General features: G+C 37.0%; 1 protein-coding gene across 1 annotated transcript; it reads right to left on the minus strand.

The window, feature by feature from the left end:
* Nucleotides 1-144: 144 nt before the first annotated feature.
* LOC100744062 (dipeptidase 1-like) lies at nt 145-24528 on the minus strand (the record flags this gene model as incomplete). The annotated part of the gene is made up of 7 exons (XM_033320695.1): nt 145-2240; nt 2647-2776; nt 5682-5842; nt 10347-10549; nt 11617-11805; nt 12859-12991; nt 24175-24528. Coding segments are annotated over 7 exons (1302 nt in total), but the record flags the coding sequence as incomplete, so codon positions are not given.
* Nucleotides 24529-25584: the final 1056 nt, after the last annotated feature.

Genomic DNA, 25584 nt, shown 5'->3' on the forward strand with positions numbered 1-25584 from the left:
AAATACTTAGGTATTGATACTAATAAAACTCTTATAATTAGATTCATACAATTACATTTTGTAAAATACAACTTACGTGAAATGTTCTGAAGATATGGAAATCTGTTGTATAATAAGGATAAGGGAAAATGAATAGTCGAACAATGACAAGTATACAATAGAAACATTTATTTATAGAATCCGCTGCGAAGCTACAACGGAATTTTTGATATTCTAAAGTTTCTTACCTACTCCTCGTGTAGGAGTTAGGTATAATCCATACGAGTTATCTTCATTCTGTTTGTTATCCGATAGCAATTTTTTCTGAAGAATCAACTCGCATGAATCACATAGTAAGTGCACACAGGACACAAATAGGTGAATGGTGACACATGAAAATCGCAGGGGTGAATTTTTATCAAAACCCCAGAAACTTCCAGCGAGTCGTCGAAGATATTAGATGATGCTTTTGTCGAGGAAAATTTGGATGTGTATAAGTGATAGATTACATCCGACATAACACGTTGAGAAACACTCACACACGTTTGAATTCTATCGACAATAGTTCTTGTGAGCAATTTTTATCTTATCCAAGTATCTCTTATTTTTTGAAAGCATTTTGTTTTGTATAACAATATTCTCCTCTCTATAATACTAACAGCAAGATTCACTTTGCGAATATGCTTTTTCTTTGCGTCATTTCGTTAAAACAGATATGTTTTCCTTCTGAAACCTTTTTCACTTCAACGACTATAATAATGTTTTTCAAATAAACCCGTGATTCTTTCAGATATGGATTTGCTCATTTTGATTCCTCAAATTATTAACGCTAAAGTGCACGTATTTTTGGTGCAACGAAGGGGGGAAGACATATGAAGATACACAGCCGGGTTTACACATAATATTTTTTTCTTTTACAGTACGACAGTGACATAGTTTAGAAGATTTCTATATTGTCACAATATGTTCTCTTTATTTTTTTCGGTGTACCGATTTACGCATAATTGATCGTTTTGTTTGGCATTTCAGAAATCATTTTTTACAAGAATTTCATGCAATTTGGTACTTCTAGTACGTCAAAAACATTATCTAGAAGTATGATCTTTTTAATTGTAACTGATCGATTTGAAACTAAATTCTTTTTCATTAAATTATTTAGTGGTGTTTTTAAACATACGTCGGAGGTATATATACTCGCACGTATACAATATCAAATTGTAGGATATAGCCTGATTTTCGACAAAACTTATTTTCTTGAAGAACACAGCGCTCTATAACTCTTCGAACGACAATGAAAATTTTAAATTCTCCCAGTGATGTACACAATTCTTCGAATTAACAGCTTTTGTATCGTAAAACTATGAAATGGAGAAAAATCTGTTTACGCTTTATTCAAAGATTGCATATTAGAATACACGTATTTCTTTTTATAATAAATTTTACAATGCGTTGCTATTACTCCTATGAAAAATAGCATTGTTACCTTGTACATGTCTGTTCTGAAACATATGTACGAGATACCAAAATATGGTTGTTATAAATGTTAAAATACAGACGATTTTATAATCAGTTTTCCTCTACTTAAAACTTAAGCCTTAAATTATTGTTGACAGATACATGGGTAATTTAGAACGTGAATTTCGTAATGCTTAATGATTATTTTAACGTTAACGATAATAAAATAAATGTTATGATAAAAACACGATCGTCGTATTTTCTTAATCGTTCGAATAATTATAAACATGGCGAATTAACAGTTTTGCAGAGGCTCGTTGAAAAATAATAATATTCTATGTTTGTGCTTTCAAGCAAAAGAAACCTACAGCCCAGCAAATTAGACATTCGAAGCTGTGTATTTCGTTCGAGGTAGGTTCTTCATCCTTTCTTTTTTCTCTCGTTCAATTGTTATCCTGATTGAGCATCTAAAAAGGGACAGATTTTGTAGGCGGGCAAGAATCAAGCAATGAGAAGCTCTCTTTCTCTTTCTCTCTCTTGGATCGCTCGTTCTGCTAGGGCTTCTCCGGTTCCGACGCGACTCAGCTCGTCTAGTCGAGCATAGGACGGCAGGGTGCTCGTGGAGAAGTAATTTGCACACCATCCGGAAACTATAGAAGGGCACGATAGAACGATCAAATCTCCATGACCGTTTGCACGGAATTGATATCGAGCGCACAACTGCCGGTTGTGTCGGGAGAATCCTGAAGGTATTCTTCGGAAGGCGTCATACCGGCTGTTCTCATGTCGTCCCTCACTTTTTCCACCTGAAACGAATAACACGTACGTGCAGTTTTCTCTTTAAAAAAAATCGCAAATCTACGCAAGATATCATTCTCATAAAAAAGTTTTACTTTTGTCCTAAGTTTTCGTAAAACAAAAATATTTCCATCTTTTCCTAGAGAAAATGGTCTTTCAGAAGAGAAGTGTTTGTTTCCCCTTTCAATTCCTTTATTTCGTTTATGTCCTTCGTTTAATAATCGATTGAGCGAAAGTTAATTAAAACTCTTGTAGAATCGTCTTGCTTCAAATTTATTCGATTTTCAGAATCAAAGAATTAAACAACAGACTACAGACTGTTTTTATTTTCGTGTCGTATAAGGAACAATTGGGATGCTCGCGGTGTAACAACCTGGCAGGAAGATTCGAATTTAGATTTGAACGCGTTCCAACCTTTTGAAGGACTCTCAGCAGGTTCAGTCCGGCGACTTTCTTTAAGTCGTACACGTTCCAGTTCCCACTTCGAAGAAGTTCGGCGAACAGTTCCGGATACTTGGAGACATCCTCCAGTCCTCTGGGTGTCCTGTCAACAGAATCGATTCCTTGTAACAAGTCGTGCCCGAGTTTGATTACGATCAAACTGGAAATGAATAGTTGCAACGTTGATCTTTGCGACTTTTCATATTTTACAATGCGCGTATCAAAATGTCCAATTTATTTCAAGTAACGTATAATAATTATAGCGATGAAAATGAATAGAGAGCAATGGCAATTTTTATATCGTAATTTTTTTACGGTTATTAACGATGGATTTGATGGATTATTAGATACACGAGGATTTTAATAATTCGAAGAGACGAGGAATTCGTATAAGATACATCTGCTCGTTTTACAAAATTTAGAAACTTTGAGTTGCAGCGCCACGCGACAACGGAACTTTCCGATGGCTTCGCGACACTCGGCAACAATGTATATCGCCGAAGCGAAGTACCTAATGAGCTATCAATATCCCAACGGTCCTTTCGCCGAATGTTCGAGAAGGCGTGCATGGCAACGGTCGCGGATGCCAAACAAACGCACGGATAGTGGGGATATTGAAGGGGCGACGAAAAGAAAGAAAGAGATTCATTCCGTTTCGAACAACGAAGTGCGAAGGGTCTAGCGTAACAGCGAAGCAAACATATTCGAGAAGCGTGATTGTTAATCGTTGATCGTTAATCGTTTAATAAATCCTTTTTGTTGAACATCAAGAGCATTTCTTGGGGCACTTACATTCAACTCCACCTCAGAGTGAAACTTTGATCATTGAATATATCCGTTTGTATACGTACAATCTATTCCATTAGATAATTATTCAAACGACTCTACTTCCCTCGCGAATAATCTCCGTTCTAATTAACATCAAGAGTTACTAAATCGATGCCAGTGTATAAATAAAAGGAACATTTGTCCAAGCACTGTTGTCCCACGTTCGTTCTATCAGTTTGTATCCAGTAATAACAGACATTAATCACGAAGATTTACATTCAAACGCATTAAATTACAGCTTATCTTTCCCACCATGAATCCAAATGAGTTAAACAACCCGTAATTCTTTCCGACGTGTACCTCAAACTCCATTCTCCTGCTCTCTGTATTTTTTCTTTTTATTTTTCTTTTTTCGATGATCGATAACCCATTGTAACGGACCACCAAGCATCCATCGTGTAACAGAATATCGAAAGGAAAAACGGAAAGTCTATGGTCTTGTAATTAGATTTACAGTGCCATTAATTCTCCGTTCATCGGTTTACGATAACTTGCACAAACACGATGAATTACCCGACACGAGCCGGTAAATGTGTTCACAGGAAGGTTTACGCCGCCGCACCCTTGTGACTATAAATCTTTTCGACCAACGTCGCCGCATCGAAAAGCTTAATTACAGCCGTGCGTACTCTCTTGATTAAACTTATGGAATATCAAATTCGACCCACGATTCACGATGTTTCCTATTCGGATATTACACCGACTTCGATGTCCATTCGTAGAAATGGCTCATAACCGGACCGCGGATATTTGTGCAGATTCGTTTTTTTTTCTTTTTTTTTATTATTCAATTTGTACTTTACAATTTGTCTAGCTGGACATTCGGTAAATTCGTCTAGCTTTATTGCTAAATAGCATGTGGATGGCTACCCCCAGCGAGATACCATCTTCGAGTTTGTATATTTTATTTCTTTAATGTGTGGTGTTTCAGTGAGGTGTTTTCTCTTTAGACTTTTTTTACGAAAGATTCGTATTTTTGTAAAGGCAAAATAATGGAACAGAACGTAAGGAGAAACTCGTCTCACCTACCGAGCTATGCCAGGTGCTAGACTCTGAGTATTCTACGTACATTTGCGTGTTACGAACATTCTGTGCATTTTTGCATATTTACATCCGTAAAGATCCACCGGTTGCTTATAACGAAGACGACTTTTCTTCGTGTTTATCTTTTTCCAGGCAAGCAGAAAAATACCGTAGGACTTTTTATGAGTTTTTCTAGACAGATATATACGTCGGGAATGAATCATATTTGACGATATAAACGATCTTTTGATTTACATACATGTTTAATTGTATTGCGGTTATACAGGGTGGTTGGTATTAGCTGTATTCGATGATAATAACGTTTCCTAAAATAGTACATACATGTTAGATATATAACACGTAGAAGCCTCAGATGGTAACAAACGAATAATTGTCATTAAATATACGATGTATACAATTTATATACAGGGTGGTTGGTAACTGGTGGTACAAGCGGAAAGGGGGTGATTCTACGTGAAAAAAGAAGCCGAAAATGTAGAATAAAAATTTTTCGTTTGAGGCTTTGTTTTCGAGAAAATCGACTTTGAATTTTCGTTCGGTACGCGTGCGGTACGTTATAACGGATCTCACTGTAGATCGTTGTCTCGATGGAAAAATTAAAAAAAAATTTTTATTCTACATTTTCAACTTCTTTTTTCGCGTAGAATTCTTTCCGCTTGTACCACCAGTTACCAACCACCCTGTATATAAATTGTATACATCGTATATTTAATGACAATTATTCGTTTGTTACCATCTGAGGCTTCTACGTGTTATATATCTAACATGTATGTACTATTTTAGGAAACGTTATTATCATCGAATACAGCTAATACCAACCACCCTGTATAACCGCAATACAATTAAAAACGTAAAAGTTCCAAGTAACAACTGCAGAAATTGTATACATCGTATATTTAATGACAATTATTCGTTTGTTACCATCTGAGGCTTCTACGTGTTATATATCTAACATGTTTGTACTATTTTAGGAAACGTTATTACCATCGAACACGGCTAATACGTAAAAGTTCTGAGTAACAACTGCAGAAATTGGAAAGTTTCGAAAGGTTTATTTATTTGCGATTGTGTATTCTATCGTGCATATGTATATGGATTTGCGCGATAGAACGTGTTAAAGAAAAAAATGTACCTACTTGTTGATACCATCGAAGTCGCCACCGACACCGATGTGGTCCACACCAATTAGGTTTTTAATGTAGTAAATGTGCTCGGCAACGTCGGAGACGGTCGCCTGAGAGCCACATTTCACGAAGTAATTATAAAACGTCACCATCACCAATCCACCGTTAGCAGCCTACAAATGAAATTCCATTATATGTTGCATCGTTCGATAAAGTCGCTCGAAGTTTCGATCGTGCTTCTTATAAAAAAAACTTATCCGAGCTTTAAATCTCATACTTTCGTGTATCTTTATCCAAAAATTTAAAATGGCTGGATGGTATCAGGCACAATAGCAGGCAAAATTTTTGGGATACGATGGAATTTGGAAATTGAAAAGTTCGAAGGATCGCGTGTTCAAGGTTCGCAAGATTAAAAAATTTGGAAACTCGAGTGTTTGGAAATCTGGATACCTGAACGTTCGAAAGTTTGAATTTTAAGCAAATTTAGATGGCTGGATGTTTACAAATTTAAATGTCCGAAGATTCGAGCGTTTGAAAACTTAGAAACCTAAAGATTCGACGCGTTCGATGAATTTTTCAGTCTTCGGTGACTCGAAAACTTGGAAAATCGAAAACTTGAAAATTTGAAGATTGGCGACTGGAACCTTTCACCTGAAATAAATAAGGAACACGCTAGCTTTCGGATCGACGAAAAGTTCGATTATTCCGCTCGAAGTCTGAAATCTTGGTCGTGCCTTGTATTGACCGCAAATTCTGACCGCAACTATCGTCACGCCTTCCTCGATCAAATCTACCGCAATGTTCTCGCGTAACCGCATTTCGTCTGCATCGTACGTACCTGTGTTTCCTCTTTTGGACAACTGTACTGTACCGTAGAAACCTGTCGCAAACGAACCTAAATGTTGGTCCAGAATGTTACGAATCTTATTTTAAAGAACGATCTGTGGCGGATCGGTATCAATAGGACGCCGACAGGTCGAGGCATCAACGCGGCGCAACACCTCCCGGGCGATCCGCGGGTACCAACCGTCAACACCAGAGGGCTACTACGACGACAACGAGTCTGTCTATCTCGCTAGCGGTCGAATATACTGGAGCACGATACAAATACTGCATCTAGCGAGACTCCCTTTACGTCTAAGGTAGGGACTACCGGGCATAGCCTTACTGACGAGTCCACCGGTAGTCCCGGGACGAAACGCAAACTCTTCTTTTCACCTATCTCCTCCAACTACACCTCCGCCGAAGATCTTTCTTATTTTCGAATAGATAACGAATGAACGTTGTTTTATTCGAGAGGAAAGAATTTATCGACGGTTTAACATCGTTAAAGTAAATGTAATAAAGTCGAACTTTTAACAGATTCTATATTGGATTCTTTTCTAAAATTTCTTTCCACGATTCAGAAACGTTATAACGATCGACGACTTGAATAAATCGTAAATTGTTCTTCTCTGATATTTTCTTACAGATTTAGCTATGTAATGCTTATTCCCTTTGATCAGAGAATTGCATAGGATATTACTGGCTTTATAAGAGAACCGAAGATCTTTTGTAACCATCGAGTAACGGAAGAGCACTTGTGAAATGCCGATCTCGGACAGTTTCAAGCTTCGTAACGAGATAACTCTCTCGTCAAGCTAAAACAATGCGTTTATACAGGTTTCTATGTCAAAATATCGCTTAATAATGTTCACTGTGTAATTTTTTGGAATATTTTAAAAATTCATCTCAATTATCGTAAAATAACTTTTACTTGATTTCCATTGTATTATTGTTATTATTATTACGATTATTATATATTATTCTCATTTTATATCGAACATATACTGTGTCTATTAGTCTGTTTAATATCGATAAAATACATCTATGTACCTATGTATGTTATGTCTCAAGAACGTGTATAGGTGTGTGTTTTACGACTATAAAATCAAATTTTCTATTCTTTTCCAAGTACGAGTTACAAAGTACGAGGCAACGAAATCCGATTAGAAATACGCAGAATGTAACAGTTAAATTTATAAAAATTGTGTTACAATTCCATCTTGCTGTATTCAGGGTTCAATTTTTGTAAAATGAAGCATTCTCCTACGCTGATTCCGCGTGTATCTGCGCAAAAACATGTCAAACATGAAAAAAATGTCAAACACGGCGTAGTTATCAAGTTGATGATGTATACGTAAGAATTAAAAGTTCTTTCGGGTGGTTTTACAGTTACGAAACGCAGCGTAGAATTCTAGCGAGACGAGGAAAAATCTGCCACTCGAGGGGATTCGAGGAAGAAAATTGCGGTTTGTGGAAAGATACGAAGCCAACGAGGAACAGGGGAACAGATAAATCCGTTAATTTCTCGCCCTACTAATTTGTCGTTTAACGAGGGAACGCGAAGAGGTTTCCTATAATGGAGCAGAAAACCCGACAATAGAAACGAATAGCCGGTGGTAAATGTTTCGTGTCACTGGGAGACCAGCTGCACAGATAATCGTCCATCCTGTGGAGAGGAAGAAGAACGATCTGGTGCGAGAGAAAGCGCAAAAACCGTCACTTTTCTTTTCAATTCGACGAAACTTATTTCGCAACAAATCTACGTAGATCGTTAACAGATCCTCGAACAGGACTTTTATTTGACAAACGTTTTACAAGCTATCGTATAGCAGAGAATATTTTTTCACTATGCACAGCGCTACGAATAATTATAAACTCAAACATATTTTCTTATGTTATTGTAGAGACATATGCGTCTTAGGATGTATAGCGGCATATGCGTCTTAGGACGTCGCGATACGCAGATGCTTCACATAGTTGTTCTGCTACAGAGGATTAACACTACACGACGCACATAATGTAATAGACAAACTCTGGACAAAGCTTTCGGTCCCCCTTCTCGACCAGTATAAATAGACGACCAAGTTCTCCACGAATAATGCTACATAAAGCCATATTAAAACCTATTTGGACCTATGGGATCCAACTATGGGGAACAGCGAGTAATTTCAACATAGAAATTCTCCAAGGATTCCAATCAAAAGCTCTAAGATCCTTAATAGATGCACCTTGGTATGTTACCAATGAAACAATACACAGCGACCTTAAGATAGCCACAGTTAAAGAAGAAATATCCAAATTTAGTAACAGATATAATACAAGAGTTAACAACCACCAAAACCCACTAGTTACTCAATTACTTGACACGACGGATCAGACTAAAAAGACAATACCCTTCAGATTTAAGCATTAGATTCAACTAGAATCAAACATACTATAAACTCTTATAATCCAAGTTACAGTACCACGCCAAAATAATTTACTTATAATTCTCAATTGATTGTAAAAAGTCTACCAAGTAAAAAAAAAAGTTCTCCACTAGTCAGTAGTAGTGCGAATGAATATCAATATCGAGTCAGTAAGTCAGTCAGTCGAGCGAACTAGTATAACGAATCAATCTTATAACGAGTATCATCAAGTGAACAACGCTTGCGATTAACTTTGTATCCTACACTTTAAAATATCTGTAAATATAGTTGATTAAATTAACTCGTCCGATTATTGATTTAACCAACAACACGTCACACCGTCCACCACGTTATTTTATTCGATTATTATTCTTATTAGTGATTATTAATCTTATTTCCAAGAAATCACTGTTCATGTCTGGACAAGCGAAATTGCTTTTGTAAGGGATAAATCGAACGCTGTAGGATGTCAGCTCCTGATTACCTCCGTTACACGGAGAATTATCGTCCCTCGTAAATGAAATAGAAGACAGAAAGCCAGTTTTTCAACAAGACAATGTTGCTATTCGTATAGCCGGTGTTAGGAAGGAAGCCGTGGTTCCAGGATTTCGTGGTTCCAGGATTTCCAACAGAATTATTATCATGGCTAGCGTCGAGTCCTCATCTGAACCCGATCGAGACCTGCGGGGAATTCTACGAAGAAAAGTTTACGAGGAGAAGTCACCTATAGAAAATATGGTTGAACTTGAATAAAGAATGAAATCCGTAGGGGATATTCAAAACGAAACTTTAAGAGTAAGTTAGTGGATAGTATATCTAACAGATTAATAGAAGCAACAAGAAGTAAAGGAAAATACACAAAACATTTAACGAAATCTACGTGTAACATTGACTTTATATCTTTTTTGCAGTGGAATACACAATTTTAAGAGAAAATTGTAATATTTTTCAGACTTCGAAAGAAGATAATTTTTGTTTGTTGCATCGTCAGTTTTGTTTTGTATTGTAACATGAAATTATACAGACAATTTCGTCGATGTTTCTTCCAATGTCATGACAAATGTGAAAATAAGGTTTGAGTTTATAATTATTCACTGCACTGTATACGTATGTCTCTATTTTTTCTCCAACAACGAAGATGATAATTCAGTTCGAAATATCTTTTAGAAAATTTTCAGAATTTTTATTATTTGTCGGCTGCCTTTTCTTCTTATTTAATACCAAAGCTCTTGCGTATCTTTCCTTTATGAAACTTGAATTTAATTTTCGTTCTGCTCCTGAAAATGTGTCTTTCCGAGGGAGGATCGGTAATTTTAATAATTTGAATATAATTAGATTTATTTTCTTACTCGTTCCGATATATTAATCTTTTTCAGCGAAATTTTTATCTTAATTTAAATTTAATTAAACGGGAAAACAGTCGAATAACGTGGCTTTTGCTTACCAGCTGCCTTAAAATGTCGTCGGGAACGTTCCTCGAGGAATTACAAATAGCGAAGGCCGAGGAGTGAGAAAAAATGACGGGTGCTTTGCTGGCTCTTAAAGCGTCCCTCATGGTTGCCCTCGCTGTATGACTAAGGTCTATCAGCATTCCCAGCCTATTCATTTCCTGAACTACTGTTTTCCCGAACGCCGTTAGACCGCCTCCTAAAACAAACGAGAACTTAGCTTTCTCCCTCTCTTTACTTACCGTCGAAACATTTATCTCCCTGATACAACGAAACTTGGAATTTTTCATTTTCCGATCGTGTTATGCTATTACTATATCTTTTTATAGCTTATATAATATAATATGATAATATAGTAACGAGTACAATAAAGATTACATAATATACTATGTTTCATTGGATATGTACGCGATAGTCGCGATATCGAATATTTTTAATTTCATTGTCATTTCAGTGTGAAAAATGTTGAAGTAATTACTTCGAGAAAAGCTCTACACCTTTTCTTTTGTATATCCGTGACTCGGAGAACACGCTGTTACGAAGAGAATAGAATTCAGTGAAAAAACTTGAAATAAAGAGAGGTGCATATTACTGTGTCCTTGAATATAAGCTTTGTTTTGGGTTGCAAGGTCTACAAACAAAAGAGCTATAGGTAGATTTCTATCGCTGTTTCTTGTATCCTTCGGCTAGAGCTACACAGCAAAGTTAACTTTTTGTTAATGTCCTTTGCCATAAATATATGAACGTGCTCTCTATCATCCTTCTTCTATTGTATTGTAACACTGAAAGAATGAGGATCTGGATCAGCATACAATATACCTGTACTTATACCTATACTTATTTCAATATATTTTTCTATTACAAATGCATCCACTCTTTCCTTTAGCAGTCAACGTCGACAAATTAAATTCACCATATTGTACTTTATTAATTATTCGACATTCGTTCATCGCTAGCAGTAAAATCACTTGCAAATCATATTGCCTTTAACCGTATTTTCTATGTGTTCTTACCAGTTAAGTTATATTCTACCAGTCAATCTCAACACAAAATAAAATTCCATTGCAAATATTTTTGTATCTAGATTGTTATATATTTATAAGAAATTTCAAGAAATATATAAAACACCCCAAACACACTCGTAATAACATTTATTGGATAAAGCTAATTTCTGTTTATTTCTCGCTTTTTTTTTTTTTTTTTTTTAATTACGTTCGTAGAAAGGTAAATTTACTTAAATATTCACAGTTCATCTATATTACTCACCATCCTCCTCTTCGTCTTCTACCGACGAACTTTTCGCCCACGGTGTGTTACAAGTGTGCGTGAGTGTGAGATACCGTACACCCAATTGATACAGTGTTCTTAAAACAGCTAAACTGCTTCCTAGGCTATGTCCACCTTCCACCCCAATCAATGAAGCTATCCTGCCTCTTTCGTGAGCATCCAGAATCTCTGAAAATTAAGTCAGTATCATCTGTACAATCTCGTTTGTAGACATAATATTGAGTTATGTACCGGGCAAACGTTTCTTAATCTTTTGAATTGTTTATTTCCTCGGTCTTGTCCCTTCTAAGTGTTAACTTAGACTGTTAATCAACTGTTAAGTGTTCGGTGCCAACCGAATAGGGAGCTCTCCCCGTTTGGTCACGCAACGATGTTCTTCGCAGAGGGGAGATCTCCCTTTTTCACTTTAGAAACGCGTTTTCTTTTCTTGTTTGTTGTTATTATCAGTTATGTTTACCTGGAACTGTTCCCAATTAATTGCGCCAACTTTTCTGCTTTTATAAAGTACAGTATATAATAAAGTACACCAATCTAGTGGTGTTAAAATTAATTAAAAAGTTACACTGTCAATTATGACTAAAAATAAAGTTACAATCGAACGATACCACACTGTAAAAAAATATTAGAATGCATTATGAATTTTTCATTTCACGTTCAAATCGTGTTATTTATCTTTAGTCACCTTCAATGTTTTTAATTTTACCTATATTTTGTTATACTTTCAATTTGATGTTTTGTATAAACAATATCTGAAATCGTTAAATAAAATCATAATTGACCGCTTAAGTAATTTTTAGATTTCTTTGTTTCTTAAGCAGTGAATATCAGTCCTCGATGAACTTGGAAAAATGCGCGGTGGAAACGCGCTCCGTTGGCTAAGTGTTAACTCATCGAGTTTGTTATATCCTCTTTTGAAGAAAGCAAAGAAAAACACCTATTTAACATAGTGTATGTCCAGCTGGACAAATTGTAAAGTATAAATTAAATAATAATAAAAAAAAAACATAATGAGAGACCAAGTGTAAAGACAAATCTTTCTTGCTAATCATCGTAGCCACTTATCTTTGCTATTTCGTTTTTTTCTTTAGTTTATCACGCTTATCACGCCTATTATATTTTTCTTTCTTTTTAACGATTCGTCTGTTTAAGAAACAGAGGGTAGCCAGGAAGCGGTGGAGTTCAGATTTGTGGCTGTTTCGGATAATCGTGAAAGATACTAACCCGTTGAAGATGCAGCGAACTGCATGTGTTGCGAGTACTTCTCTATGAGCCTCTTAATGAGGTCCACCTGCTCCAGAGTCAGCTGGACCGCGTTGAGATGCTGCGACTCGCACGGCACGTAAGCAGCCCAAAACTGTGAACAAGGTACGAGCCGGATTATTCTTTGGTTAATTAGGAACAGCAGAGAAAGAGGGGTGGGGAGAAATATCGTCGACGCTGAATACACTTGCAAGGAACGTAGGTATGCGAAAAATGAACGAAACTTTTCTCTTTTGAGAAAGTCAAAACCGCGTGTTTTCCGCACTATATCTCCTTTAGAATCTTCCACGATATTTCTAATTTCGTTTCTCCGCACGTTTTTAGAACAAAGTAATTCGTCGTTGTTTGAAAGACACGTAGCGCCTGACGTTGATGTATTGCGTCGCTATTATTTTCTTATTTTTGGATGTGATATCTCAGCAATTTCGCTGATACTCTCGGCATTTCAATTTTCATATTTTAAGGTCTTTGTATTTTATTAATATTTTAGTTTTTTTAGAAATATCTTGATTCAATTGCTTTTCGCTATACGTTACATTTTAGCGTATCACGTTCCTCTGACTTCTCTATACCATATACTTTTTAATTTTTTTCGTTCCCCTCTCATTTAGTGGTTTAAAAGACGATTTACATTTTTATATCGATTTTTATATCGTTCGACGATCAACTCGCAAGATCGAGAATATTTTGATAAATTTTTGAATTACCTATATTCCATACGTTCCCTCTTTTATCACGTAATCCATTATATCAGTCAGCTGAGAAAGTTGGGTGAACAGAGTTCGCAACACATTCAACTAAAACGTCTGATGATCGATGGGGAACGCTGCTCGAATTTTGGTTCATTATTGCAGTTTAATAAGATCGTTGTCCATTATTGTACTCCAATTTATTACGTATTACTTTATCCTGCGAAACTGTGACAAATTTTACGAGGGTGGTTCTACGCTCGTGATTCATCGTACCGCAAATATGGTATCACGTAGCGTCCATAAATAATCGTCTGCATGAAAATTCGTTGTAACTTGCGGTTAATCGGGCCACAAAGATTGCAACGATATAGTTATAGCAACTGGCGAGGTTCAATTTCGAATAAAAATGAAGATACGAATATGTCAATTTCTCGTTGTCTCTCGTCGTATCCATTTTCTAATTTAATTCGATCTCAAATTTACAGTTATTTTCAGAATTCTTTGAACGTAACGAAACGCGTCGATGGATCATAACGAATACCAAAGAATTTTTACGACGACGAAGCTTTCTAAGTTTGAAATTTCAGTGACGATGAAACTTTGGAAGTAGCGATCGATTATTTGCAGTTTTATTGGTTTCACAATTTTTAGATTCATTTCAATAATAAGACCGGACAATGCGCGATATAACATTTTTCACGCGTTCTCTGAAATATCGATTTCCTCTTAGGTTTGATATTTTCGTTGTTTTCGAACAACGCAACGAGTAATGAATTTTTATCGACGAGCGGAAGCTTCGAATTATGAATAATAAATAATAAATAAATAGCAGGTGAAACTCCGTTGCTTTCGTTAAATGATTAAACGAATCGAATCGAAATTTTTGACACGCATACCGAAGTTAAAAAACAGCTCGATAATTTATCTTCGCCTCCATCTATTTTTATTTTCATTTTGATTATTCGTAATCGAAACTCGTCTTGTCCGGGCAAGTAGGAAATTATTTTTCGCGACGGAATAAATTGAATTTGCAGAAAATTGAAGACGAGAGTTGGTCGTGTAAGACAGAAAATGCAAAGCTGATAGGAGGGACATCGAAAAAGAAAATTGTTGCGTTGTGGTTACGCAATATACGGAAGATGATGTACCAGAACATAGAACATTTTTTTCATCTTTCGTTTTCTCTTACGTATACAGTCTTCGCCTGGGAGCGGAGATTGGTTTCCTTTATGGTTCCTTGTGGCGGACTTCTGTTTTCCTTAGGGAGAAACAAGTGCAACTGGAAACGAATGAATTACACGTTCGTTGAAACTTATTTTCTGATTCAATTTTCGTAATACTCTTCTATCAGCATAGATGGACTCGTAAGAAAATAAGAAATTCGTTCAACGTTGTTAACTTGTTATTATCGTAATTCACTGGCGTGTACATATCACTTTGTTTCTACGACAGTTCTTGATATTTTCTCCGGTTGGACCTTTTTCTTTTTATTTGGAAGTAGCTTACAATCAATTTTCATTGAGAATTATAATTAAATTATTCTAGCGTGGTACTATAACGTGAATAATAAATGATTATCGTACGTTTGGTTCCAGCTGAATCTAACGTTTAAATCTAAAGGGTAATGTCTTTTTAACCTGCGGATCTAATCGGTCGTATCAATTAATTGAATAACTAGTGGTGTTACGAACATTCGCGAAGAAACGCGATCGCGAGGAAAACGCGTCAGCGAGAGACGTAAATTCTTGCTACAATTCTGATAATCGACGCCGCGAATCAGTCGTTCCCCTGTTTCGATTAAGATAACAGAGATAGTTCAAATGATTGTAACACTGAATTAACCGGGTTAATATAAGCTTCTATTTTCAACAATATTTAAAATTATAATGAACACGTCACAAATGATTTAACGATGATACAATTAGTTTGTTTTGGATTTTATTCGTCCGAATCTCTCGATACACTCCGTTTGAATCCTCATTTGCCACTGACTGCCCTTCGGTTTTGTCCTTCTCTGGGAGACGACCCCCACCACGCTCGGTTCTCGCAACCGTTCGCGCCTATGATCACGTATGCCACCTCTTCTTTGTGTAAAATAACGGACCGAAGGCGAATCGATGTTTCTAGAACTCGCTGCTTGACGACAACTATGCGTTTATCGCTATTTTGTGTATATCTCGACGGTCATGTAAGACGATCTGTCTGCGACACTATAGTACCAAGGAAGACGGTTAGGAACACGGCCTATAGTAAGCCTATAGCCTATATAAGCCCAATAGTTAGTTCTTATGTTATATCTATTACCGAATTTGGATATTTTTTCTTTAACTGTAGGTATCTTAAGGTCGCGATATATCGTTTCGTTGGTAACATACTAAGGTGCATCTATCAAGGATCTTAGAGTTTTTGATTGGAATCGTCGAAGAATTTCTATGTTGGAATTACTCGCTGTTCCCCATAGTGGTTGGACCTAAAATGGACAATAGCATTTTCCAATTCCTAGGCTTTACTTGCACTCCCTAATCTCGTTAGATCTAAAGTGCACAATATTTTTCAATTCGTTCGTTATTACGGTAGAACCACGTTCATCTGGACTCCATTTATTCGAACGAAATTCCAGTTAATGTTCGATCAGCCGAACTTCTGCCGGCTCGATTCACTTGTCTGAACGCGAGTCCCTATTATACGAAGGAAAAATAATGGGTAACGAGGAAAATCGGTGATCTCCTATTAAACGAACTCCAATTACATAAATTACTTGCCCGTCGACAAATTCAGATAAATCGAGTTTTATTCTGATTTTACGGACTAATGATGTAGCCACCTACAACTTTGACAACTCGGTGTGCAAAGTTGAATTAAAAGATATTAGGTCATACGAAAAGCTTCTTTCGTTTTATAAGGAAATAATGGTGCACAACATGTTCCGTTTTATATTATTTTATCGAATTACGTATGATCCATTTTGTTCTATCAACATAAAGATTACGACGTTCCATAAAGATTACGACGTTCGACAGATTAGGTTTCGTGTTTTTATTAAAATTTGTATTGTTTGTATTGTAAAAGACGCGTCTGTAAAAGAAAGACACTTTCCGGACAACCTAATGTAGTATCGTGGACGAAAGACCTAAGAGATATCGGGCGAACTATAAACAATGTCGCGAGAAAGCCGAAGTGCCGACTGGCCCAACGATGTAACGTCGATCCTTCGATCGAATAGTTTCGTGGGAAAGGTTTGCGTGACTCTGGCCACGAGCGGTTGCGGAACACGTGCGTGGTGGGGCTAAGATAAAAGACAAAGGGGCGCTAAGGGAGAAAGACGAATTAACAGTCAGTGTGAGTTGAGAAGTCGGAGAGTGCGAGTTGAGAAGCCAGAGAGTGTGAATCGTGAAGTCAGGGAGATAGCGTTGCTAGCTTTCTCGAGAGAATGTGGTCCGCGTAAGAGAGAGCGTTGGATCCGTGTTGACGCGAGTTGCAAATTAACTATCTAGTTGTCTTAATTATAATACGTTATTGTGATTAGTTCGCGTTAAACAATCATCGTTTCCTGTTTAACCAACATCTGTTTAATCCGTTTATTGTAAATAAACTAATTATAGCGAAGATCTTACGCTAATATATTGCAGTTTGCCAGACTCCATCAAATCTGCTTTATCCTAACGTTATTATTCTCCACAGTTGATCGTTCGTGTTGTCTCCTAAAACGCAAACTATCTTCAACCGAGTGGAAAACTAAACCGCGAAACATCGTACAATCTCGTTCTCTAAATTCCATCGTACGTTTCGTAGGTGGGGACACGCGTCGCGATTCCGCTGACGATTCTCAGGATCGTTGGTTGCTGCGACGAATGCTCGGCTGGGTGGCGCGGTAATGGCATATCCAGCGCGAACGTGGCAAAAGGAGAAGAGGAAAAACGAGAAACAGCCGAGCAGGAAGAAAGCCAACCGGCTAGGTAGCTGCTACGTAAAAAGAAGCAGTCAGAAAACCTGGAGAACCGGTAACGAGCTTGCGGTGGAAAACGCTGGTGCAACGCGCAGAGAGGGATGATATCGGGCTTGCTCGTGTTTGTGCAACGTAATATCGGGCCGTTTTCTGTTTCGCCAGCTAGTGCACACTATCGTTGCCGTGTGTTTCATTATGTGTGTCGCGTTACACGGTTACCTTGGCGAAGAAGCAACGTTTTCTGTGTCATCTCGCGGCAACCTTGTCTTTCTTAATATTGCCGCTCTCGGGGATATCCAGCTCGCTGCGCTGAAACGTTGCTTGCCGGATTTCAAACGGCTCTCACCGAACGACGAATATTGCGTCGACCGTCCGTCCGATTTCTGCCCTTTGCACGCTGTCTCGCGCGAAATTCCAAACGTTCTATACGTACGCTATCGTTCGTAAACATCGCACGGGCATAATTTCGTGGGTTTGTATGAACGATACAGAATGTTATTAATTAATGGAGAAGTAAATAGGCAGAAGCTATTTCCGATTTTCATCTTCTGCGTATTCTGACTCGTATGAAACTGCGAGCGTTTCCTATGTACACCGACGTTCCTAAGTATCGTTCGTATTGATAGTATCAAATATTGATAATTAATGGCAAACTAATTAGAGATTAAGTATTTACTACTTGCTTGCAGTTTCTGTGAAATAACAAACAAATATATCATATGGTATATGTATCCGTATGACGCGATATGAAATTTAATTAGAATTAATCAGGATAGTTTCTCTATCGTAGAGAAATGTATCGTTTTGTATGTTTCTGCGTAGTTTGACATTCAAACGAGTCGAGGACAACGTATTCCTTAAATGGTAATGCTTTTTGTTAGATAATCGTGTTCGAAAATAAATAAACTTTATCGCGACATAAATATTGTACGGCAGCTAACAAGAACAAGAACAACGTCCGAGTCTCTTAGTTTATAATTTTGCCAACGAATTATACTCTATCATAAATAAACAAGCGTTTATATTTACTTTAGAGCCGTGATATATAGGTATTTTTCAAGAAATTTTAAAAGAAACCGTACAATTGTCTGATTTTATTCGTTCTTCTTTCGTAATTTAATTTTTGTTTTGTTAATTTATGAAAGATGTTAAAAAATGAAGGTACTTAGTATGTTATAAATAATCGTGTTCACACGAATATGTATAAATGTGTGACGATACATTCTGTACATATCTGCTTTCATTAATAGTGAAAGACGAACCAAAGAAAATTTGTGTCTTAGAGGAAACTGGATATTTGGAGAAAATATGTTTTTCTGTTATCGATGCGATCCAGCTGAAAGTTTCCTTTCTTTTTGTGTAATACAGCAATATTCTCGAGATAGCTTTTATTATACCTGGTAGTAATTACTGAAAGCGTTACTTTTTATTTTCGTACAGCTTTTAAGCTCTGAAAGGTTTTAAAGCGTAGGCAAACGAGACTGGAAAAGACTTTCACGGTAATCCAATGGTAAGCAGGCTATAGAAGTTATTCTCTTCAATCGACATGGAAGGTTATTTGCAACGCTGTTTCATCGTAATGGTTCCTCTGTTAGAGCGAAATTAGTCGAATGGGATTTAATGAAGTGGACATACAGATTCTGGTAAACGGTTTTGCAATTAAGTATTCCGGATGCGGTTCTTTTCATTGTTCTTTTCAGTGTTTCCCTTTTCATTATGAATTTTCCCATATAGTGTACGTTAACATTTCATCAGCAACTTTCCCTTTGACGTTTTACGTGTCAGTAGCGTTTTATTCGATCTTTTAAATATTCATTTTGCAAATTCTAATCATCCATTAAGCACAGAAAGAGTAATTACTTCAATTGGTAGAGTAATTTTACATACAGAGAAAATACACTTTAGTTCTGAGATCAATATTCTCTGAGAAAAGGGCATATATTGCAATAAATAAATATATGGTGACAAACATATGACACGTGACACAATTTCTCTAAAATTTGCTCTTTTGCTATTGTATTTGACATTCTACTACATCCTATATGTTCCATTCAAAGATATTATTAGAAAAACACTACTAGCATATAAAAATATACATTTATTCTCTCAACTTTTTAAATTACATAAAAACTGTTAAACCTCGTCAACAACAAATGGAATGTTTTTATAGAGCTAGCAAGATTTAATAACAATTCCTCCTCTATAAGTGATGATCTATTGCAACATCCTCGTATCCTATCAGCGGTATTGTATTTGTCATTCTACTACATCCTATATGTTCCATCCAAAGATATTATTAGAAAAACACTACTAGCATATACAAATATACATTTATTCTCTCAACTTTTTAAATTACATAAAAACTGTTAAATCTCATAAACGACAAATGGAGTGTTTTTATATAACTAGGAAGATTTAATAACAATTCCTCCTTTATTAGTGATTATCTATTGCAGCATCCTTGTATCTTAGCAACAACATTGTATTTGTCATTCTACTACATCCTATATGTTCCATCCAAAGATATTATTAAAAAAATACGACTAACATATAAAAATATACATTTATTCTTTCAATTTTTGCAAATCATATAAAAACTGTTAAACCTCATCAACGACAAATGGAATGTTTTTATAGAACTAGCAAGATTTAATAACAATTCCTCCTCTATAAGTGATGATCTATTGCAACATCCGTACGTTTCAATGTTTTTGGATATAACACATATAAGTAATTCCTCCTGAATAAAAGATAACTCAAATTTAATCAAATATTAAACTGTCAAAATTGTATATTAATATTCTATGTTATATTAGATTGTCCGGAAAGTGTCTTTCTTTCGCAAACGTGTTCTTTACAACAGTGAACCTTCGTACAAACTTGAAACCAAGTCTATGAAATATCGCGATGTTTATCTCAACAATACAAAATGGATCGTACGTGATTCGACAATATAAAACAAAAAACGTTGTGCGTCTATTATTTCCTCATAAAACGAAAGAAACTTTTCGGACAACCTAATATATATATGTAATATCGTGATATAATATATTTACAAGGAATGGATGATACAGATGTTAATCGGACAGAAAAAGACGATTGTTGTTCAACCTGAACTATTCACACCAAACGTACAGAAAACAGCACAACTAAAACGTATAATGAACAGCACAACTAAATAATTAATCAACGACTCGGCTGTCATAAACGCAATCAACACTCTCTCGGCAACCCAACTCGCAATCACTGTTGATTCGTTTCTCGTCCCTTAGCAACCGCTTGTAGGCCCCTTTTTCCAAAACTACGCGATCGAAAACAAACGCCTCGGCTCTCGCGACATTCCACGCGGTTCACCCGCCAACTCCCAGGCCTCTCACTCACGATACTACATATATAAAAATCTTATATTCCTTTATTTTATATTTTATAACGTATTAATCCAACATATGCTGTCACAAAACTTAGTTACGATTAGAAAACGGTCAAACGACTAACAATAAACGCCGTACGATTGTAAATTTTCGTGCGACAGTGTATACGAACCACCTGTTCTCTTCAACTGCGAAACGTTCCGTTTCCTATCGCACTTTCGGACGAATAGGTTAAACACGCGAGAGGTCAAATGTCCTGCCGCCCGCAAGTCACGATCGAACTTATAAACGTGCTCCGGGCGCTTCAGATTCAACGACTGATCAATACGTTAAATCTGTTTAGTTCGCTATATCTTTGATATTCTGTCCCGATAAATCGCCTTGATACCAAAGGATTATGCTTGTTTTACGGAACCACATCTTCGGCGCAAATAATCCGATCAGAATTTTTGTTTGACGCCGGTGATCCCTGTTCAAAGGATCAGCCAACTCGAGGGGGAAAAAACGTTAAAGCTATCGCGAGATATAGGGGAGATATCGACGATAATAAGCTACAGTTTGCCAAAAGAGGGTTGTTTTATAGGGTGGATTAAGGTCGAAGGATAAACTTCTTGTACGATTACGTATTTTACTAATCTCCTTCGCGAATCTTATTTTCCCCCATCTATGGGCGTATCGAAGATGAGAATTGACACTAAAACTACCACACCAGTTAAATTGACTGGTTTTACAATTTTATTTTAAAATTACTACTTCGTGTCATATTTTTTTTCCCCGCAATGATGTAATGACTTTCGCAACGATAACTAAAAGGCTAATATAACGAGTTTTATTTTGTTTTTTATGTATTCAAAGTAAAAATAACTTTGTAGCAAGGCTACTTATACCAATACCAGTGAAAATGAATGGTACTTGTCAAAGTGTAAAAGGGTCCTGCGATCTGTTTATCGAACCCCAATTAACCAGTTTCTTCGTTTTCTACAACTTCCCACAAGTTTTTAAAATTTGTACCGCGTTTCATTCGATATGGTGATATCGCTTATCAGGAAAATTCCGCATCGATCGTTAGATGCTAACACTAGCAATACCACACCAGTCAAAACGACTGGTTCTACAATTTTATAAATGTGTCAATAATCCTTGTTTAGGGATTATGGTCCCAGATGGATTAAAAGACCAGTCATTTTGGCTGGTTCTAGTAGTTTTAGTGTTAGTATAGTGTATTAGTTCGTTGGTCACGTACCAGGGTGCATTTATAATGGATCTTAAGCGTTTTCGATTGCAAGCATTGAAGTATTTCAATGTTGGAATAATTTACTTGATGTTCCCCATAATTTGGGGATTCCGTAGGACTAGACTACTGTTGGTTTTATTACGCGGTCTTATGGAGGGTAATTTTATCCTGTGTGCTTAGGATTTTTGTATCGTGGAAGAAAAACCAGACTCCGGTCGCCGGGATTCGAACCCGAGTTCCGAACGTTCGTAACCAAAAACGCTAACCATTGCGCTGCCGTCGTCCGACACTAGTTAGTGTCGAGTAGTGGTATTTACTGTCGAGTACCGCCACAAGCCTTTGTTTCCACGATGCTACATATATTTTTAGATTGATTACAAATACTACAGGTATAATCGTGATTACCTGTCTCGTTGCAATGCTAATAAAATTTTTAAATGTTTTATACAGCACATACGATATGAACGTAAAAGTTTTGCATGGTAATCGTTCAACTACTATCGAAACTGTGTGCAAGCAAAATCGTTTTCGTGAGATCGAGGAAGTTTGGGAAAACTGTTCATGCACCGAGGCAGATCGGCCCTGCAAAGAGGTTGCTGATTAATTACAACGTTCCTTCTAGTTGGCCAAATAAACAACTGAACGAATTTCACGGGGTAGCTAGCCGGCTTGTTTTATTATTCTCTTCTTTTGCCTAAGTTTTTCAGTTCACAGAGAAATATGCGCGAACGTACTGCGAAAATATTTCTCCTTTAATTTTCCGTAATTCTTTGGTTACGTGGCTGTAAGCATGTTGCTGGGTAAATCGGCTGGCTTGTACACAACGTGTACGTGTGTTTGTGCACCATGGTCGAGCGTGACGAGTTTCCAAGGCTTTGTGACGTTAATCGATGCATTCAACTTGTCCCAGACGAGTAACCCGAAGTAACCCCTGTGTTTAATTATATGGTAAACACCGATTTATTCTTCAGACACTTTGCTATTTTTAAACTTTGATATTTTTAAGTCTGGAGCAAAGGAAGTGGTTGATCGGGTAATAGAAGAGTCGAACTTTAAACGCAAATTCTCTTCCCTATTCGTTTATCGAATACGTTTGTTGATATTTATTTATTTATTTACCGCTTCGAGAATTTAATTCTCGAATCTTTTTTTTCTCCAGATAATTAACTAGAAAAAAAGTGAACAGAAACGAACGTTTGAGCGGATCTGCGAAGGCGAAGGGAGACGATCGTCCTTGTCACACGTCTTTTTAATTCCATCTGTGTAAAATTATTTTGATCAACTTTCACGAATCACGCGTTAAATCGATGCGTTAACGCGTCGATATGTTATCATGAATCGGATCGAAATCCTTTCATTGTGCCAATAACAGTCGCTTCGTTTAATCAAATTGTTTGGAACATACACCAAACCAAAGCAGATAATATACGCAGAATGGAGCAGCAAGAGACACGGATAGTTCGGTCCCTGAAACGCTCAAAATTAAATACCTAACGTAATATTACAGTGGCTAAGAAATTATTGAACTTAATTTTCCAATTAAACGTCTTTTAATCAGGTTCTACGTTTCATTTTCATAGTATGAAATTTTCGATAGTCACACGAGGTTGCTACAAAATAATACGAAATTTAACATGCTTAGACCTAACCAATTAGGTCTGTTTTTCGAATACCATAATAGACGCAATGGCGTGTAAATATCTGTGGCGGCACTCGACAGCGCAAATACCGCCACGCGCAAATACCGCCACTCGACGTAAACAACTAACGGACAACGGTAGCGCAGTGGTTAGCTCATTAGGTTACGAACGTTCGGAACGCGGGATCGAATCCCAGCGACCGAAGTTCGATTTTTATTCCACGATTCTAAATAGGAAGAAAATATAGCAGTACCCCCAGCAGCCACATCTACAGCCACCAGCCACAAAATCATCACGGACACGACTTATACACCACATATTATCTTTCGTAGCCAACCGTAATTATCAAGCACCGTCGATGGATAATCGGGCTATTTGTAATTAAGATAATTACCTGACCGCCGACCATGCCTTGACGTAGCCTAACCAAGTCAGTTTGACTCCAGGCGCTCTTGCTCCAAGGCGCGACCTGTCGTAGATCCTTGTCGAAATCGAATTCGGCCAGTTGGTTGTGAACGAAGTTTCTAATGTTCCAGGGCAGATCATTGTGGCCGTCGATCAAAGGCACCTCGGAAAGAACCTGCCGCACGGTCTCCAACCTTTCCTTGGGCGATGTCAGGTGTGCAGTCTCGCCATCGGCTGGTCGTGGGCCAACTTTCCCTTTCCCGACCCAGCTTCCGATTGACAGTATGATCACGCTTGCTGTCCAGACACCGCTCTGACCGCCACACTGGAACACCGGTTCGATTATCGGTGGTTAGTCAGCAATTATCGAAGAACATTCCAATAACTGGGATAATAGTAAGTTAGCTCGAAGGTTGTGGAATTCCATGGGCGGAGGAAAATATTTGAATGTTTGATTCATTCCCGGTCAGAGGAATGTTGGAGCTTTTGATGTCGGATGATTAATAGATGGCGAATAATCTATAGAAATTCGTATGTTTTCCAGTACGATAGGAAAAATGGAATTTAAACTGCGAGAAAGGAATTTGTCTCGGCTGTAAAATATCTAACTTTGGATGCGTTTTTATATCAGGTTGTCCGGAGAGTGTCTTTCTTTTACAGACGCGTGTTTTACGACAACGTATCTTTATACGAACATGAAACCTAATCTGTCGAACGTTGCAATCTTTATCTTGATAGAACGAAATGAATCATACGTAATTCGATAAAATAATATAACACGGAAAATATTGTGCATCCGTTATTTTCTTATAAAACGAAAGAAACTTTTCGAACGACCTAATACATCGTATGCATTCTATTCCTCTACCTTTAAGTTTCTCGTAAATACATGAAAATCCACAACGACAGATGTTTGTGCATTTACAGGCTGCGATTTAAATACGTAAGAATGTACAGGAGGTAAAGCAAATTTTATTGTGTTTTGTATTGTTTGTGGTATTTTAAGTATTGAAATAAGCGAAACATAGCTAACAGTGTATAGATTAAGTAACGTATATGTATAGTGTATAGAGAAACGAAAATATATGTCGGGTGTACATTAGAATTAGGGTTAGGGGCGTAAAGCGAATCTTCGTTTGGATTACACGTCAAAGTTATTATGCAATAGAGAAGACATTGGCTAGTGCAAATACGATTACCATAGAACCGGACAAGTAACCGTGGTGATTAGATACTCGAGAGACTAATGACAATGATCCTAGGTTCAATAACGAATCCGCGGACAACGGGACGGTAGTCGTACGCACTCGCAAAATCTAAGTCGGATTCTGTGTTAATATTCGCTGACCGTAAGGAGTCAATCCTTTTTGTCGATGAGACCGCAAGAGAGAATGACTTT

Source organism: Bombus impatiens, unplaced genomic scaffold, assembly GCF_000188095.3.
Source record: "Bombus impatiens unplaced genomic scaffold, BIMP_2.2 scf_0325, whole genome shotgun sequence".
Lineage (NCBI taxonomy): Eukaryota > Metazoa > Arthropoda > Insecta > Hymenoptera > Apidae > Bombus > Bombus impatiens.